Source organism: Equus przewalskii, chromosome 12 (genome assembly GCF_037783145.1).
Source record: "Equus przewalskii isolate Varuska chromosome 12, EquPr2, whole genome shotgun sequence".
In the NCBI taxonomy this organism is placed as follows: Eukaryota; Metazoa; Chordata; class Mammalia; order Perissodactyla; family Equidae; genus Equus; species Equus przewalskii.
The window spans coordinates 21,187,115-21,203,646 of NC_091842.1; the positions used below are offsets into that span (position 1 = coordinate 21,187,115).

Here is a 16,532-nt window from a genome sequence, read left to right on the forward strand (position 1 = left end):
TTTGGAAGAAGTGATCCCAACCCTTATGGATGACATTGAGGGTTTCAAGACTTCAGTGGAAGAAGTAACTGGAGATGTGGCAGAAACAGCAAGAGAACTAGAATTAGAAGTGGAGCCTGGAGAGGTGACTGAATGGCTGCACTCTCATGATAAAACTAACAGATGAGGAGTTGCTTCTTATGGATGAGCAAAGAAAGTGGTTTCTTGAGATGGAATCTACTCCTGGTGAAGATGCTGTGAAGATTGTGGAAATGACAATAAAGGACTTAGAATATGACATAAACTTAGTTGATAAAGCAGCAGCAGGGTTTGAGAGGACTGACTCCAATTTTGAAAGAAGTTCTGCTGTGGGTAAAATGCTATCAAACAGCATCACACACTACAGAGAAATCATTCGTGAAAGGAAGAGTCAATCAACGTGGCAAACTTCATTGCCTTATTTTTAAAAATTGCCACAGCCACCCCAACCTTCAGTAACAACCACCCTCAGCAGTCAGCAGCCATCAACACTGAGGCAAGACCCTCCACCAGCAGAAAGATTACGACTCACTGCAGGCCCAGATGAAGATTAGCATTTTTTAGCAATGCTAATGTTTTTAGCAATGCTAAAAATTAGCATTTTTAGCAATGTACATACATTGCTTTTTACATTGTCTTTTTAGACACAACGCTATGCAAACTTAACAGGCTACAGTATAGTGAAACATAATTTTTATAAGCACTGGGGAACCAAAATATTTGTGTTACTTGCTTTATTACCATTTTAGTTTTATTGCGGTGGTCTGGAACCAAACCTGCAGTCTCTCCGAGGTATACCTGTATGGCAAGACCTATAATCTCCACCTCGGATTTATGATTTCAGAGCTGACAGGCACAAGAAATACCGAATCTACCCCTTCTTGTCATAGGGAAGGAAATGGGGGCTCCAAAAGAGTGACTTAGCCAAGGTCCCACAGAGTTTACGAAAAAGCCCAAACTATCCTCTCCAGGCTTGCTGAGGCTGTCACTTGCTCTTTCTACTCCCTAAAACAGAAGTCACAAACTCCAGCATCTTCAGAAGATGTAATGTAGAGTCAAATGGCAATGTGAGTTTCTGTCACACCAGAGGGAGTGGTGGAGACCAGGGTCAGCTGGAGGGGGCACACTCAGGATAAGTCTTCTAATTCAAAACAGAACAGCAACAACGATGACCACAGCACAACATCAGGCCAGCCAACAAAATACATCTGTGAGCCGAAGTTGGCCCTTGCTGTCATGGGTCCAGACCCTTCCCTTTGGCCACCTTCTCTTCCCTTCTTCACTATGTTCCTATCCTTATCTTGAATTTGAGCATAATTTTTTCAAGTCATAACTAACTCTCCTACATGCTCCTATTTTCTCTGGATTGTTTTTTCTCAAGTTTGAGACATATTTTGAATGTAACCAAAGTGAGAAAAACCATATATGAAGGGTGTATATTCATTTTCTTAATATAATAATACAAAATTAATTTTCTATTCATCTAAAATTCATCTCTTTAAATAGTCAAAAACCTAAATAAAATAATTTTATATAAAAATATTTCTAGGGGCCGGCCTGGTGGTACAGTGGTTAAGTGCGCACATTTCACTTCAGCGGCCTGGGGTTCACCAGTTTGGATCCTGGGTGCGGACACGGCACTGCTTGGCAAGCCATGCTGTGGTAGGCATCCCACGTATAAAGTGGAGGAAGACGGGCATGGATGTTAGCTCAGGGCCAGTCTTCCTCAGCAAAAAGAGGAGGATTGGCAGCAGTTAGCTCAGGGCTAATCTTCCTCAAAAAAAAAAAAGTTTCTAAAATATATTGACTACCTTATCTTCCCAAAAAAGTATGCAGGATATAATTTAGCCTTTTCTTGATACTAATGGTCAATATTCTGGATAGAAATCGATCTGTAATACAGAAGATGTTGTCAGGAGCTATTGCGCTTTTGTATCTTTCATTTACTATTTTAAGTGACATCCTCTTCCACCCGAGTTTCCAGAAGTGTAGGGTACGGTTTTGAAGACAAGGGCAGAGCCCCCTTCCATCCCTTTCTGGCTTTTGTGAATCTCTGGGGATTTTTGTTTTATTTATTTATTTATTTTTGAGGAAGATTAGCCCTGAGTTAACATCCACCACCAATCCTCTTCTTTCTGCTGAGGAAGACTGGCCCTGAGCTAACATCCATGCTCATCTTCCTCTACTTTATATGTGGGACGCCTGCCACAGCATGGCTTGATGAGAGGTGCCATGTCTGCACCCGGGATCCAAACCTGCAAACTCAGGGCGGCCGAAATGGAACTTGCGAACTTAACCACTACACCACCAGGCTGGCCCCTGTTTTTTTAATTTTTTTTACTGTTATCTTAATTTTGCATAACGTAGAAGAGATTTTAACTTTGAATTTTTAAATTTCTTTCTTTTATAGTCCCCAAATCCAAGCCACAAAGTCCAAATTATCTCCAAAACCTTCCTTCCATTTGAGATAGACTCTAATCTTCATGCTTTCTGATTCAGAATCACTGGAAATTCTTCTGTGAACAACTCCTCCCACACCTCCTATATAGAAACTCTGTTTGCTTTTGCTTAAAAATTAGACCTAAAATATGCATTTTAAATAAATATCCTTAGTGATTCTTGTGCATATCAAACTTTGAGATCCACAGCTCTATCTTTTCCTTATAACTGTGGTTCTCAAACATTGCTGCAAATTATACTCACATGGGGCACTTAAAAAAAGAACCATGCCTGAACCCAAACCCAGGATCAGAATCAGAACCTCTGGGTGGCAGCACCTGGACATTTGTGTTTATTTATTAGTTTTTTACTTTTTATTTTGAGCTAATTGTAGATTTCAAATGCCACTTGTAAGAAACAATACAGGGAGATACCAGGTACCCTGCATCCAGTTTCTCCCGATGGTAACATCTTGCATGACCATAGCACAACAGCACCATCAGGAAACTCACATCAGTACAATCCCACTAAGCTTTTTAAACTAGGTCCCCTTTTTTACTTCTCTCTCTTTCTTCCTTTGCTGATGTTTAGCTCTGTTGAAGCAGCTTATCTTTTTCTTAATGTGGCAGCTTTTTAAAAATGTTTTATTTTGAAAAAATGTACAACTCATAGAAAACTTATCAGAATAGTATAATAGAAGGGTATAACGAATGCCCAAACACCCTTTACCTACATTCACCAATTCTTCTATCAGTTCTCAGAAAACCTGAGAACAAGGACCTTCTCTTATATAACCACAATATAATTATTGAATTCAGGAAATTTAACATCAACATCAATATATTATTATCTAGTATAGGTAATTTTCAAATTTTGCTAATTTCCCAAAACCTTCCTCAAATTTATAGCAATCTCGCCGGCTCCCCAAGGACCTCACATCGCATTACTGCAGGATCTCGTTAGCCTCCTATAATCTGGAATAGCCTTTCTCTGTCTCTCATACCACTGACATTTTTGAAGACTGCAAGCCAGTTCTTTTGCAGACTGTCCCTCAGTTTGGCTTTATCTGGTTGTTTCCTCACTGGATTTCATTTTTGAAAAATATTTTTCGCCAACCTTCCCAGCTACGGGGTCACTGGGGAGATATCTGGCAGAGGAGAGATCTTCTCGATCATTGTTTAAAACACTTAAGCACAGCTGATGGATAAGCATCTCTGAATACCTTGCTCCCAGGCACAACATCAATAACATTCACAACAGACTGCGCCCCTACAGAGAGATGGGCGCTTTCGGAAGCAAAATCAGGTCAGCACAGTTCCCAGGCTGTGACTGCTAATTTCGAGGAACAAGGAGTCATGGGGTCTGGGTTTCCAGTCTGGGCTTCTGTGAGGCCTGGGTGAGCAACATCATTTCTCTATTCCTCAGTTTCCTCAAACTATAAAATGGGAATGAAAATACCTAGCACCTAACTCACAGGGTTAATGCAGAGATGGATGTTATACACTCCATATGGTACTCAGCACTTAGTAAGTGCTAATTTAACATGAGCTTTTACTATCACTAAAGGAAAATAATGTCATTAAGTCAAATCTCTCATGTGTTGTTTTAAACATTCTCGTGGGTGGGCAGAGGCATTTTGTTAAAGCCAAATCCTGTTGTTATCTGTGTCATTTTCCCAGGAGTAAATGAAGAACGCCTTGTGGTGTCTAGCCTATGGCCCGGCTGCTTGGCTATGGAAAAGACCCAGTCGCTGTTGGGATGCTAAAAATCGATCTTACCATTACGTCCTGAATAGTTAAGAGGATCCTTTCTTTGTCCGTCCTGCTTGCAGGGTCAGGGTGTCCATGTGCATTCAGAAGGGAGAAATTAAAATCACGGGGCGTGGTGCTGCTGGGAGATTTGGTCTCCTAGGGACAAGCAGAGAGAACTGGGCGTGGTAAAAGCTACTTCTGTCCCTGAAGATGCGCTGGGTCCTCGTTCTCTCCACTGGTCTCCAAGCCCCTCATCTCTCTCCTCGTTGAGTCAGTCTCTGCTCTCGCTCCCAAAGCTGATCTGATCAAACTCATCCCTGATTTGCCAACACCGCTGCAGGAACACAGCCATAAGTGGACCAGGACTCAAACTCAGGCCGCCAACAACCTAAACAGTGCTCTGAGCCACTGAGTGCAGATGGTCGAGTGAATACGGGTGTGGCGATGGCCACGGGACGTTGTTGAGTAAAAAAGGTGGGGGGTTATCAAGTAGCCCGGATGGTATCATCCCATTTACGTGAAAATAACAATAGAAAATAAAGAAAAAAAGGTACTCACTCAAAGGTTCTTTCTATGGTAATTCAAAACAGCAGAAGTACCCAAGCAATGGAACTGCTCTAAAAACAATCCCTCATTTTTTAAGTCTTATCACTGAAATTAGTGAAGGACAAACAAAGGGATCTGCTGGGGAGCCCTGCAGGGGACAGGGTGGGGCGGGCTGTTCCACTCGGGGATGCTTGGCCAGTGACGGCACAACCGCCTAACTACACAGTAACGACACACGGGCAAGCTGTCACACAGCAGAGTCCACATGTGGCAGACCTGCTGGTGGCACACAGGGTGTGATAGGTCTTTAGTTGTTTACACGTGTCAGCCAGTAACAATGACTTTAAAACACTGAATCGTCATTGTGGGCAAATATCCAGTTCACCGCATTGTAGGATCCATACAATGGAAAGAAAAACTCAGAAGGCATTCTAGAAGATGTGGGGTGGTCAAGTCTTCCCATCACCTGTTATGCTCTCGGGGACTAATGAGATAACTAAACTTGAGAAATCTCACTCACTGGGAATGGGGCAGGACCGGAACACTCCAGATCAACTATCTCCTCTTGGATATAATTAATACATGCATATCATGAATAGAATCAATATATGCAATTTTTAGTCTGGATGGTTATATACCCACCTATTCTCAGTGGTGATCTCTGGGGAGTGGGATTATGAAAGGACTTTTGTTTTCTGTTTATCATTTGAATTTTTTATACTGATGGAGCATTATGAGGGAAAAGGGCTATCTTAACGAAGAGAAAACATGGACACTTTGTTTCATTCCTGATACTTAGAATGGAATGGATAGCATTTAAATGGAGCCTCATCATCCATTACAACACAGAGCCCAAGGAAAGCCAACAGGACTAAGGCCTGGCACTTTGGCAGAACTCTCTGGACAGAGGCGCCCTCCTTTCCCTGGAGTTGCTGAGCTGCTCAAAATCCTACGATGGCTTCCCTTCCGACTCAGAGCAGAATCTCTCCTCTTACCATAGCCTCAAAGCCCTCCACTGTCTCAGCCAGGACTACCTCTCCGGCCTCACCTCCTCTCCCTTTCCCCCTTGCTCACTCAGCTCCTGCCACACCAGCCTCCTGCTGTCCTCATGTCTCAGGGCCTCTGCGCCTGCTGCACCCTGCGCCTGGAATGCTCTTCTCCACAGGGCTCCTCCCTCTCCTCCTTCAGGCCCCTCCTCACAGCACCTTATCAAGGGAAGCTCCCACCCTCCCACCTAACACCGCAGGCCCTGCCCGTGTCTCTCCAGCCTCTCACTCTGCTGTAGTTCTCGTATAAGCCCCATCGCCTGCTGGCATATTATATACTTATTTATTGTTTATTCTATCTTCAGTGTCTAGAACAGTGGGACTCATGGTGGGGACCGTGGCACACTGGAGCGCACACACTTGTCTAAGGGTATGGCTGTTCCTCAGCTCCAGTCGTTGCTGTCATATAAGAATGTGGTTCCCAAATCTTCTGATTTTTCAAAGGAAGCCCCAAATTCAGATTTTGACATGGAGTCTCCTGATTCTTAAACGTCAGCTAGTAATTCACACCTTTTAAAAGCACTGTGCAAGTGAGCAGGGTGGAGGCCAACAGAACACGTCTGCAGCATATGGTTGTGTGAACTCAGAGCTGCCAAGAAATTGAAGTTTACTAAGGATGTGACTGAAGGTGAGAAGGCTGGTGTGTTTCCACAGCAAAGGTCAGATGAAAAGCACACGTGCAGACGCGCACTTCCTTTTGCTCCATTTCAAGCTGCTCTTACAAACAGTTTGAGGTGGCTGAGTATATTTAGCCACGCGCTTTTTTTCTTTCCCGGTTCAGATTGTATCTCTTAAGGCTTCTGCCTCTGCCGAAAACTGGCGTTGTTATTTTACTCTTTCACTTAGCAGGAAAATAACTCCAAGGGGAAATTGACTGTGAAGCCTTACGGAGTGCCCCCTCAAGATGGGGAGAAAAGGGAAAGAAAGAAATACAATCAAGTACTCATAGTGGAGAAAATTAAGCGCTGGTGGAGCGGGCGATGTTGATGTGGAGCACGCGCACACAGGAATGCTAATGGAGCTTAATAGCTGTGAGGAACAGGCTGCCTCGTGTTGCAGGGAGCTTGGGAGCTTGCAAGCTTGCAAAGGAAGGAATAGATGTTCTTTTAACAGGAGGTGCCAAATGCTTGGCCAAAGGGGAAGAAGGAACTACCATGCCTCTTGCTTGAAGGGTAGCATGGGGAGCACGCAGTCTAGGACATGGGGCGGGGCTGGGACTATAACAGACTGAATTTGGCTAAAAGACAGCCTCCCAAACCAAGAGAAACTCATGACCGTTTGCCCTGACTGATCCTGAGCAGGGGGTGGTGTGGTTGATTCAAAGCTCTGTGTGTGTGTGTGTTGCGTTGGAGGTAGGTGTTAGAGGCGATCAAGTCCACAATTTTGCTTACTGTAAAATCCCATTTCCCTAGACTATTTAGGGAGACAAGGACATTGGGTCATTCCATACAAAAGGACTTTTTTTTTTCCCAGGAAGACAAACACTTCCAATTAAGTTTCAGACCTTCTGCAGACGGGATGTGAAATAAAGTGATCCCTTGCTCCTTAACTGCCCTTCCTTTATGAGCAAAGACGGAACCAGCAACACGCAACACTGATCAGAGGAATGTTTCCTGGACAACATTCTCAGTGCCTTTATGCGTCATTTTCATTTCCTGAGAGCACGTTTTGGTACAGAAGCGACATGCGGAAGCAAGTTCTGTCCTTCTGGTGAGGCTACTGAATCTTCAGCCCGGGCCCACAGCTGAACGAAGGCATTCCGGCAAACGGGGCAGGGACTGGCTTGGCAACTGACTTTGACCTGCCACCTCTCGATAATTTTGCTCCAGCTTAACCATGGAGATGATCTAACTCACTCATTCTACTTATAAAAGTGATGCCCTTGGAATAAGATCTATCTACCCACCTCACCCCAGCCTGCACCCCCACCAGCGCCCAGGTCACTGTGCACTGCCTGATCTGCCCCCACCTCTCCAACCTCACTTCACCTTACACTCCCCCTTGCTCACTCTGTGCCTGCATCATGCCCCTTGAACAAGCCCAGCCTCACGTCATCTGTGCTTGCTGTTCCCTCTGCCTGGAAGGCTGTTCCCACTGCTTGTTGATAAGCAGGCTCCTTCTTATCCATGAGGTTTCAGCTGAACTGTCAAACCTGAGAGAAGCGTTCCTTCCTTCTCTACCCTAATGTTGCCCTCTCTCCCACACCACCCACTGTCCCATCTCCCACTTCTGTTTTCTTCATAGAACATATATCAAGGCCTGAAATTATCTCATCATTTATTTCTTGGTTTTATTCTTTCTTTTTCCTTTTCTTCTCTATCATCCCTCTCCCCCTGGAGTGTCAGTGGCTGAGGAATAGGCCCTCGTCAGTTCTGTTCAGTTCTGTGTCTCTGGCGCCTGGGATGGAGCCTGATGCTGGAAGGCAGGTGCCTGGCAAATGCTCGTGGAACAGAAGGCTGGGATGTACTGCTGAGGTTCCAAGGATTTCAGAAAAGAAGTGACAGTTTGAGGAAGAGGAGTGAAACACCCTGCTCATCGCCTCGCCGGCTGCGGGACGGCCGCGCCCTCCGAGCCACAGCTGCACAGGGCCTCTGGGTGTTTCTGTGTGTGGCTTCTGCTGCCCCAGGGGGCGATATTCAAAATATTTAACAACAGGTGCATGCGTACAGGTGCAGACAGGCTGAGCATCAGCTCTGCCTACTTACCCTCACCGCCTTGCCCCTCACACTCCTTCTTAGCTTTTAGGACCCAGGCAAATATCACTGTCTCCAGGAAGCCTTCCTGGATACTCTCCTTCCTGGTCCCCCCACGCCTTGCCCCATCTCTCAGCTCCCTCTGGAGGTAGAGGGATTGTATGCTGTTGCGTCTTTCAGGTCAGATACCAGCCTTACTGACCTCTGGACACCGGGTGCCTAGCAGAGCATGTAGCACATGGTTTGTGTGCTCCTTGAAGTGTGGGAAATGAATGCAAGAGAGAAGGAGAGCAGGGGCATGGGTGACGGAAGAAATACACAACTGTTAGAAAGCGCCCCCCAGAGCCGCTGTGGCACTGGGCTGAGGCCCATCCTACCTGTGGATGATCCCCAGAAGCATCTTTTGCCTTGAGAGTCACGTCCTCACACAGCTCAAAATCTTCAGAATAGTCTAGAGGAGGTTCGATGTGGAGCCGCGGGCCCGCTTCTGTTCTGATCTGCACGGATTTCTGTACACAAAGATTCAGACCGTTTCAGACAGGCTTCTTCTGAGGAGCGAGCATGTTAGGGGTTGACCGCAAGGTGGTACCTCTGTCAATGACAGCAGCTGTGTCCTGATACACGCTGGCGCCCCCCATCCTCTCGTGCAGGCCAGCCCTATGGGTCATGCCACCTCTGTTCAAAAGTTTTTACTGGTTCCTACTCTCCAGGATGTGCTCAGTAGAATTTTTTAGTAACTTTTTGGTTTGAAATAACTTAATATGCCCCTCCACTGCCGCCCCCTTCCACCCACCTTTGGGGCCATGGAAAGGGTATGTGGTCATGGGGCCTCTCTTCCTCCTAGCATTCCTCGGATCATTCTTCGGGAAACCCACTCCTTGGTCTGGTGTGCAGGCTGTCCCCCAGTATCCACTTCCCTTCCTCTCTTGTATCATGTTTCCAGATGTGCACCTGGCACTCCCAGCTTCCCCTGCAGCTGGGAGGGACCATATGAACATGTTCTGGCCAGTGAGGAATGGGTGGGCGGGAGGGGAGTGTCCACCTTTGAGCTGTGCCTGTAAAGGGAAAGGGAGAGCCCCCCCTCGCCCAACTGGAATGTGCAGGTGGTGAGCTGCTGAGGTCTGTGGGGAGGAGGCAACATCTGGAGGACGGTAGAGCAACAAAATAGTGCCTGGGTTCCTCCATGACCTCCCAGAGCAGGACAACTGTCCACCACTAGAAGTGTTGTGTCACAGAGACATCTATTTTCATGCTGTTCAAGACACTGTTTTTTGGGTCTCCCTGCTTTAGCAGCCAAACCTGTACCCTAAACGATACACCTGGCGTGTGAAGTTCTCTATCTGGCCCCAACTATCTTGTCTACATTGATTCCTGTGCATCCAGTCACACACCCAACAACTGGGCCAAGCAGAACTGCTTCCTGTACCCTGAGTATTTGTCCTGCAGCCTGCAGATTTGTCAGTCCAGCATCCATTCCTGGGCCTTCAGGAGACACCTCCCTCATTTTCCTCTGGGGCCCATTTCCTCCCCCCACTCTCAGTCTACCTGTGACACAAGGTGGACATGTGACCCAGGTCTGCACAATCAGCCCATTCCATCCCTCACAACACACCCAGGCTCGCCAGTTCTGGGATGGGAATGAGACATCAATTCTCACTGAGAGTAGCCCTAGGACTCCTGCTAGAGCTGTGGGGAGGAGGTGCTCTCTTCCTGCAGGGGGGCTAAGCAAAAGGGAGGTATGCCAGGAGCTGCTGGGGACCACCCTGCCCCTAACACAGAGATAAAGAGAGCTGAGAGACTGAAGCAGAGTCCTGATGGATTTGTTCAGAAGCCCTGGATCCAGCCATGCCTGAAGCAAGATAGCACTGAAACTTTCTCTTTTTCACTTAAGCCAATGTGAGTAGGATTTATTATTTGTGACAGAGTCCTGACCCTCACCTGTGCCCTAAACTCTCCCACCTCTGTGCCTTTGCTCATGACATTCTCCCAAACTAACTGCCATTCTCCCAAATCTTCGCTATGTATCCAAATCCTGCCTACGTTTTGGAGACACTCTGCCTACCCAGTAGCTATCCACTGCCCTCTCCACCTTTACTAAGGGAATCCTGATTCTGTCAAGGTGGCAATGTGCCCCTTTCAGATGGTCACATCACTAGAGGCCCTTGCAGCTAGGGATGGCTGTGTGAGCCAGGTGTGAGTGGCTGGAAGTCTGCAGGTGGAGTTGCTGAGGAAGCCCCTGTTTTCCTGCTAACCAGGACTCACGCAGTGACATAGGATTTTTGCCCTTTATCCTTCTAGCCTTCTTCCTGACGGAATGTGGATGTGATGTTTGGAAGCAGAGCAGCCATCTCATGAGAATAAGGAAGAAAGCTACAGGCTTAGGACAGCCCATTGGAAAAACAGAAGGAGCCTGGGTCCCTGGGGGCATCAGCCACCAGTCCCTCCTGGCTACCTGGCTGTCTCCAAAGGCCTTGTTCATGTGAGAGAAAAACAAGAAGAGTCTTTAAGCTCCAGTGGTCCAGGGTCCATTACCTACAGCTGAATCCTAGTTGCTAATCCTCCTTTGGGCACTTGCCTTTTTTTTTTTTTCCTGAGGAAGATTAGCCCTGAGCTAAAATCTGTGCCAATCTTCCTCCACTTTACACATGGGTCGCTGCCACAGCATGGCTGACAAGTGGTGTAGGTCCACAACCAGGATCCAAACCCATGAACCCGGGCTGCCAAAGTGGAGCATGCCAAACTCAACTACTATGCCACAGGGCCAGCCCCTTGCCATTTTTCGTAGTTGCCTTAGAGTTGCTCACGTGTGGCGAAGACCCTGGGTTCTAAACTCAGGCAGACTGGTGCGATTCCTAGAACTCTGATGCTCATTCCCTGTGCAACCCTGGGCAAGTCACATGACCTCCCTGAGCACCACTTTCTACATCTGTTAAAGTGGCATCTGTTAAATGACACCTCTGTTGCAGAACTGCTGTGAGGATGACCCGCAGTGACACAGGCTGAGCCCTTGGCCTGGGGCTGTGACACAGAGTGCAGTGGGGCTGCACTATTCACCTTACGTGGCATCAACTCTACACAGGGGGCCAGGCTCCCCCTAAGTGTACGTTTCGTCCACCATGGCCTCTAGAAGCATGCCCAGTGTGTCATGTGGTCAAGCAAAGAAACTGCCACCTGTTCCAATGCTGGATTCAGAGCTGGCAGTGCGGGACTTGGTGGTCAGGGCCAGGCCCAGGGTGGCGCGAGTGAACCGCACAGGGAACCACGTTTAAGGAGGCCCTCCCTCTCAGTGCCCTGCACAGGCGTGAACCTGAGAGGGAGGGCCTCCTTCAATTTCTCATTCTGGGACTCCCCTGGGGCCCAAAACTAAGAGCCGGAAGAGGCCCACCTCCCGTGTGTGTGAATCTACGATGCAGCTGAGGCATGCCGATTCAGTCCATGCAAACCTTCACCGGGTAAAGCTTGGGGGAGGGAGCTATTATCCTGATGGCGAACACGATGCGGAGCCTACTGCCCTGCGGGACTCTCAGAGGTCAGGAGAGAACTCCTTTCTCCTCCACATCCACACCGCCCCACCCCATCAGCGCTTTCACACCAGGCACCATGTCACTTAACGCAGACCGAGCACCACTCCAAGTGTTTCAGGTGCATTTGCTCATTCAGTCCTCATGGGAACCCCAGGGGGAAACCGAGGCACAGGGCTGTAAGTCACTTGCCCAGGATCACACAGCTAGGAAGCCGCAGAGCCAAGATCCGAACCCTAGCAGGGTGGCTCCAGGGGCCTTCCTCCAAACCAGGGACGGGCCAATATCTCCTGTAAAAAGTAAACGGTTCAGGCTCTGTGAGTCATATGGTCTGTGTCACAATATTCAACTGTCCCATGGTAGCTCGAAAGTAGTCCTCGATAATGCCTAAATAAACAGACATGGCTATGTCCCCAAAACACTTTATTTACAAAAACAGGCTGTGGCCAGATTTGGCCCAAAGGCTGTGGTTTGCTGACTGACCCCAGTCCTTAACCACCATGCTATATTGCCCCCAACAAGCCCATGAAGATAAATGAGTCCAGCCTGGGTTACGGTGGCCTTTGGGGAGAACAGAGGGAAATTAAAGAATTTCCTGACATCATCTAACACTCAAGAAAGGAGTCAGGGGCTGGGCTACAGATCCTTCAAGGAAAAGATCTTGGAGAGTGTGAGGGGTGGAAACAGCCTGCTAGGGCACCCTCCTGTTGGACAGCAGGGAGGCGGAGGAGGTGCAGGAGGAAGGTGCTGCGGGACATTTTCCTCCTGGAGGAGACCCCATCACTTGGCGATGCACCCCAGACTTGGAGTGCACCTTGCTGTTTCTGGAAAAGCACGTTCTGCTCTGCCTTCCTCTTGACCATCAGCCTTGCTGCCCTGGGCTGCGGCTCCAAGTGTGGCCTCGTTGCCTCCCAGGCTTTGTCAATTTGTGCTCAGAGCGTTTCTTAGTGTCAGTAGCAGGGCCTGCGGAGGGCAAGCACTACACGGAATGCATAAAACCTGGGCTTCCAGGCCAGGAGGCTCCTGGGGGCTCCCCTGCCTTGGGCCAGGATGAAGCTGTAAAGGCCTTGACGATCATCATTCATGGCAGAGATGGGGTTTTCCAAGATGCCTCTGGGGAGAATATCCTCTCCCTCCTCCCCAGGAACCACGCAATGAAGCCCAAATGCTGAAACAGTGCAAGAGAAGGGGGGTAGAGAGGAGGGGCATGGAGCGAGACCCACTGGGCATGCGGCCCAGGCCTGGGGTGCAGCCTGGTCCCTCCTGGGCTTCTGCTCCTTCATCTAGCAAGGGAGGGCTTGGACTGGGGCCATGGACTCCATGTGTGCTCCATGGGCCAGCAGAATAGGCTTCTCCTGGGAATTTGTGAGAAATGCAGAAGTTCAAGCCCCACCTCAGACCGAGGAATCCGAGCCTGCATTTTCACAAGACCCCAGGTGATTTATATGCACATTCAAGGTTGAGTAGCGGGAGCTCAGGAGATCTGTGAGGTTTTGTTGTGGGCACTGTTATTTCTGCCTGTCGAGTGAGCATGCGTTCCCCTGTCTTCTGGTAAAAGCACCCTGGTTTTCTTTTAGAAAATTTTCCCCCCTTCCCACCCCTAATTCAAGTGTTCATGTAGAACTGAGTCCAGGGGTGGATGCAGCACATGACCCGGGCCTGGCCAACCTGAGCATTAGATCCCACTGGTCCACAGTGACAGGGTGATTGGTTCAGGGGAGCCAAAGAGATGCAATAGCACAGTGACAGAATGGAAGTTGGAAGTTGCTGGTGGCCTTCTTGGTACTACATAGAGTAACATGGAGAAAAGCAGAGTCCAGAGATGGAGAATGAGCCCTGTTTCATTGTCTGAGCACCTGGATCCAGCCATGCTTGAATTAGGAATTTCTTACTGGCAAGTAAGAGAGTTGGGATTACTACAGCTCTCCTGGCCTCTAATTCGAATTATCAACATGAGAAAGAGCTGCAGCATTCGGGGAGGAGAGCCCACGTGTGTCTCTTTCTTCTGCTCTTTCCCATCTTCCCTTTCCCCAGAAGCACCCCTCTCCCTTCCTAGGAGCTTAGCACAACCGCTCGCCTCACCAAGATGTCAGAAGACAGTTTGCAGTAGGCATCAAGGCACTTAATCAGCAAGTCCTTAGCGAGTACTGACTGCATACAAGGCTCTGGAAAAATGTCAAGATATAAAACATTTCAAAACCAATGCTCTGGCCTCAAGGAGTTCACACACCACACATAACGGAAGAATGTGTTTATGAAGCAACATGTGACAAAATTAATGTGGTCCAGAAGGAGTTTCCAAATGCTGAGTGGGTGCTGGAGAGGGGAATAAATAGTCAGTCCCTCCATCTGGCCTGCTCCCTCGCCCCAGCCCTGGGGAGGCGTCTCTGTCACTACTGGCATCCCCGCCCATACAAGCAGGCCCACTTCCCCCTGAGAAGCGCAAGGCTGGCAGGTTCCCACCCAGCCCCCAGGCACGCCTGCTCCCTGCCTCCCACCTTCACGCCCTTGCAAGGAGGATGCCCGAGCTCCTGGCTGCCTCCCCGCTTGGCACGCTGCTTTGCCCAGAGTGGGCTTTTCTAAGTGGCTGCTCTCTCCCGCCTACTCACAGCGCCCAGACCTGGGTAGACCCTTGTAGAATCAACCACACACCAGGACAGGATTCAAAAGCCCCGACACCCAAACACCTGTGTTCCAGTTTGCCAGGCCTAGGCCGGCTTATTTTGTACTCAGCCACACTCAGCCCAGTGTCATGCCCAGAGTTATTTGTATGTATCTGCCAGCCCTCTGAGCAAGCGTTCTGAGAGGTGTGCATTCAAGCTTAATGTCATTTAGAAAAAAAGCGAGGCTGGGGTCTGCCCTGGATGGTTGCACAGGTTGTGTGGTATGTAAGTGGCTCCCTCTGGAGGTAGGAGAGCTCTGAAAACCCTGACAGGCAGGTTTGGGGTGGGAAGTAAATCTACCTTATTTGATATGTTCTTCCCGGATTTGTCTGACCTCATACAAATAACAGCGCTTGACACACTGACAGTCTGTGTCGTGCAAGGTCACTGTAAAGGCTGATGCTTTATGGGTTGTTTCATTTATTGTCCTCACTGCAGGGGTTTTCGAAACTCAGAAGAGGAGAACAAAGGAGGGAGCCCCACTCCTTCCCATTTTCACTGTGAGCTTTCCTGGAGGTGCTGAAGCTGCCTCGCCCTCAACAGGAAACCGGATACAGCCACTGAGCGAGAACAAGGCCTTTGCTTTAATAATTGCAATGCGCCTGCTTCCAGGCCTTTAAGGAAAGCCCACCCCACAGTAAACTGCTGGAAGGCCAATCCCTTCACTAGCAATTTAATGCTAAGAGCTGATGACGTTCATCAAATCTGACAGCATTTTGGTAAACGACGGCTCTGCTGATTAGGCCGCTGTCCACCCAAGTATTACAAGGCTGAGGAAGCCATAAATCTTAATCCACTGAGAGCAGCAGAAAGATCTAAGGCTGAGAAGTCGGGGGAGAAAGGACAGTACCAACCAGAGCCCGTTTATCAGCACCAGCCCACTCCACAGTGCAGGCGGCAGCTCGGAAGCCCAACCCAGCCATCGCCATCCACATCCCTGGTCCCCCCAGAACTGGAGCAGCCTCGGAGGGGTTTACAGGTGGAGCAGGTCAGCCTCCAATTTGGATGACTCTGTGACCTTCTGGCCCAGGAATCCTTGGGCCTGTGGGCCTCAGGCAGCCCCTTCCATTGGGCACAGCTCTACCCAAAAGTGCTTCCTAGGTGCTGGGCTGGACCCCATGAAGGGAAATCTATTCTGCTGGACAAGGCAAAGGTATTGGGCTTGGTCAGGGGAAAGCGAGGTGTGGCTTGGGAGAGTTTAGGGGAACGCTGAGGAAAACTAGCAGGACAACACGTCAGAGGGTGCAGGGAGGGACAGGGAAGAAGGGGTGCTCGTGGGGAGTAGGCTGCGACCACTGCATCCCCTGCTGACCTGGCCATGGCCAGTGAGAATGCACCAGGTGACTGTGTGACCTGCCTGTCCCTCCTGCTGGGCATGGCCATATGGGAGAAACCCCAGGACTGGGACAAGGCTGTGGTCCCTGATGGGGTGGCTTTTGAGAATTGGCCACCACTAGCCACTGAGGACTCTGCTGCCTTGACCACTCTGCCAACCCCTAGCTGCCTCCAAGGACAGTGGAGCCCATCCAAAAGCATAAGGATAGAGAGACTTCTTCCTCTCTATACTGTAGACCCCAAAATCTGTCCCCACCTACTTTCTACCATGGAGGAACTTTCTACTCAACTCCACTTCTTGAGGTCAAAGGAAACCAGTCCAGCCCATCTTCCTCCTGGCAATAACAATAGTGTAGACGGTACATTGAGTCTACTTACTGTCCTGCCTCCAGCCTCCTTGACAGAAGCTAGGGGACCTAGTCCCTGCTCAGGGTGCAGCTCTGGGCAGGCAGCTTTGAATCAGCTGACTGGGCCCCCACCTGCAGTCACAGCCCACGAGAGCAGCAGAGGGCATCTCGTT

General features: G+C 49.0%; 1 protein-coding gene across 24 annotated transcripts in view; it reads right to left on the bottom strand.

Annotated features, from left to right (window-relative positions):
- Positions 1-16,532, bottom strand: part of KATNIP (katanin interacting protein) — a 202,606-nt gene that overhangs the window by 119,088 nt on the left and 66,986 nt on the right. For 13 of the 24 annotated variants that reach the window (XR_011524430.1, XR_011524429.1, XM_070566501.1 and 10 more), the window contains one exon: positions 8,871-9,002. The exons of 4 other annotated variants lie outside the window; for them this stretch is intronic. Coding sequence is in view for 18 of the 20 variants with exons in the window: in XM_070566501.1 (XP_070422602.1) it covers positions 8,871-9,002 (132 nt within the window). In the remaining 2 variants the exon portion in view is untranslated. Of the gene's footprint in view, positions 1-4,235; positions 4,365-8,870; positions 9,003-16,532 lie in introns of all 24 variants that reach the window. 7 more of the 24 variants (XM_070566503.1, XM_070566495.1, XM_070566489.1 and 4 more) reach the window with 1 other exon arrangement.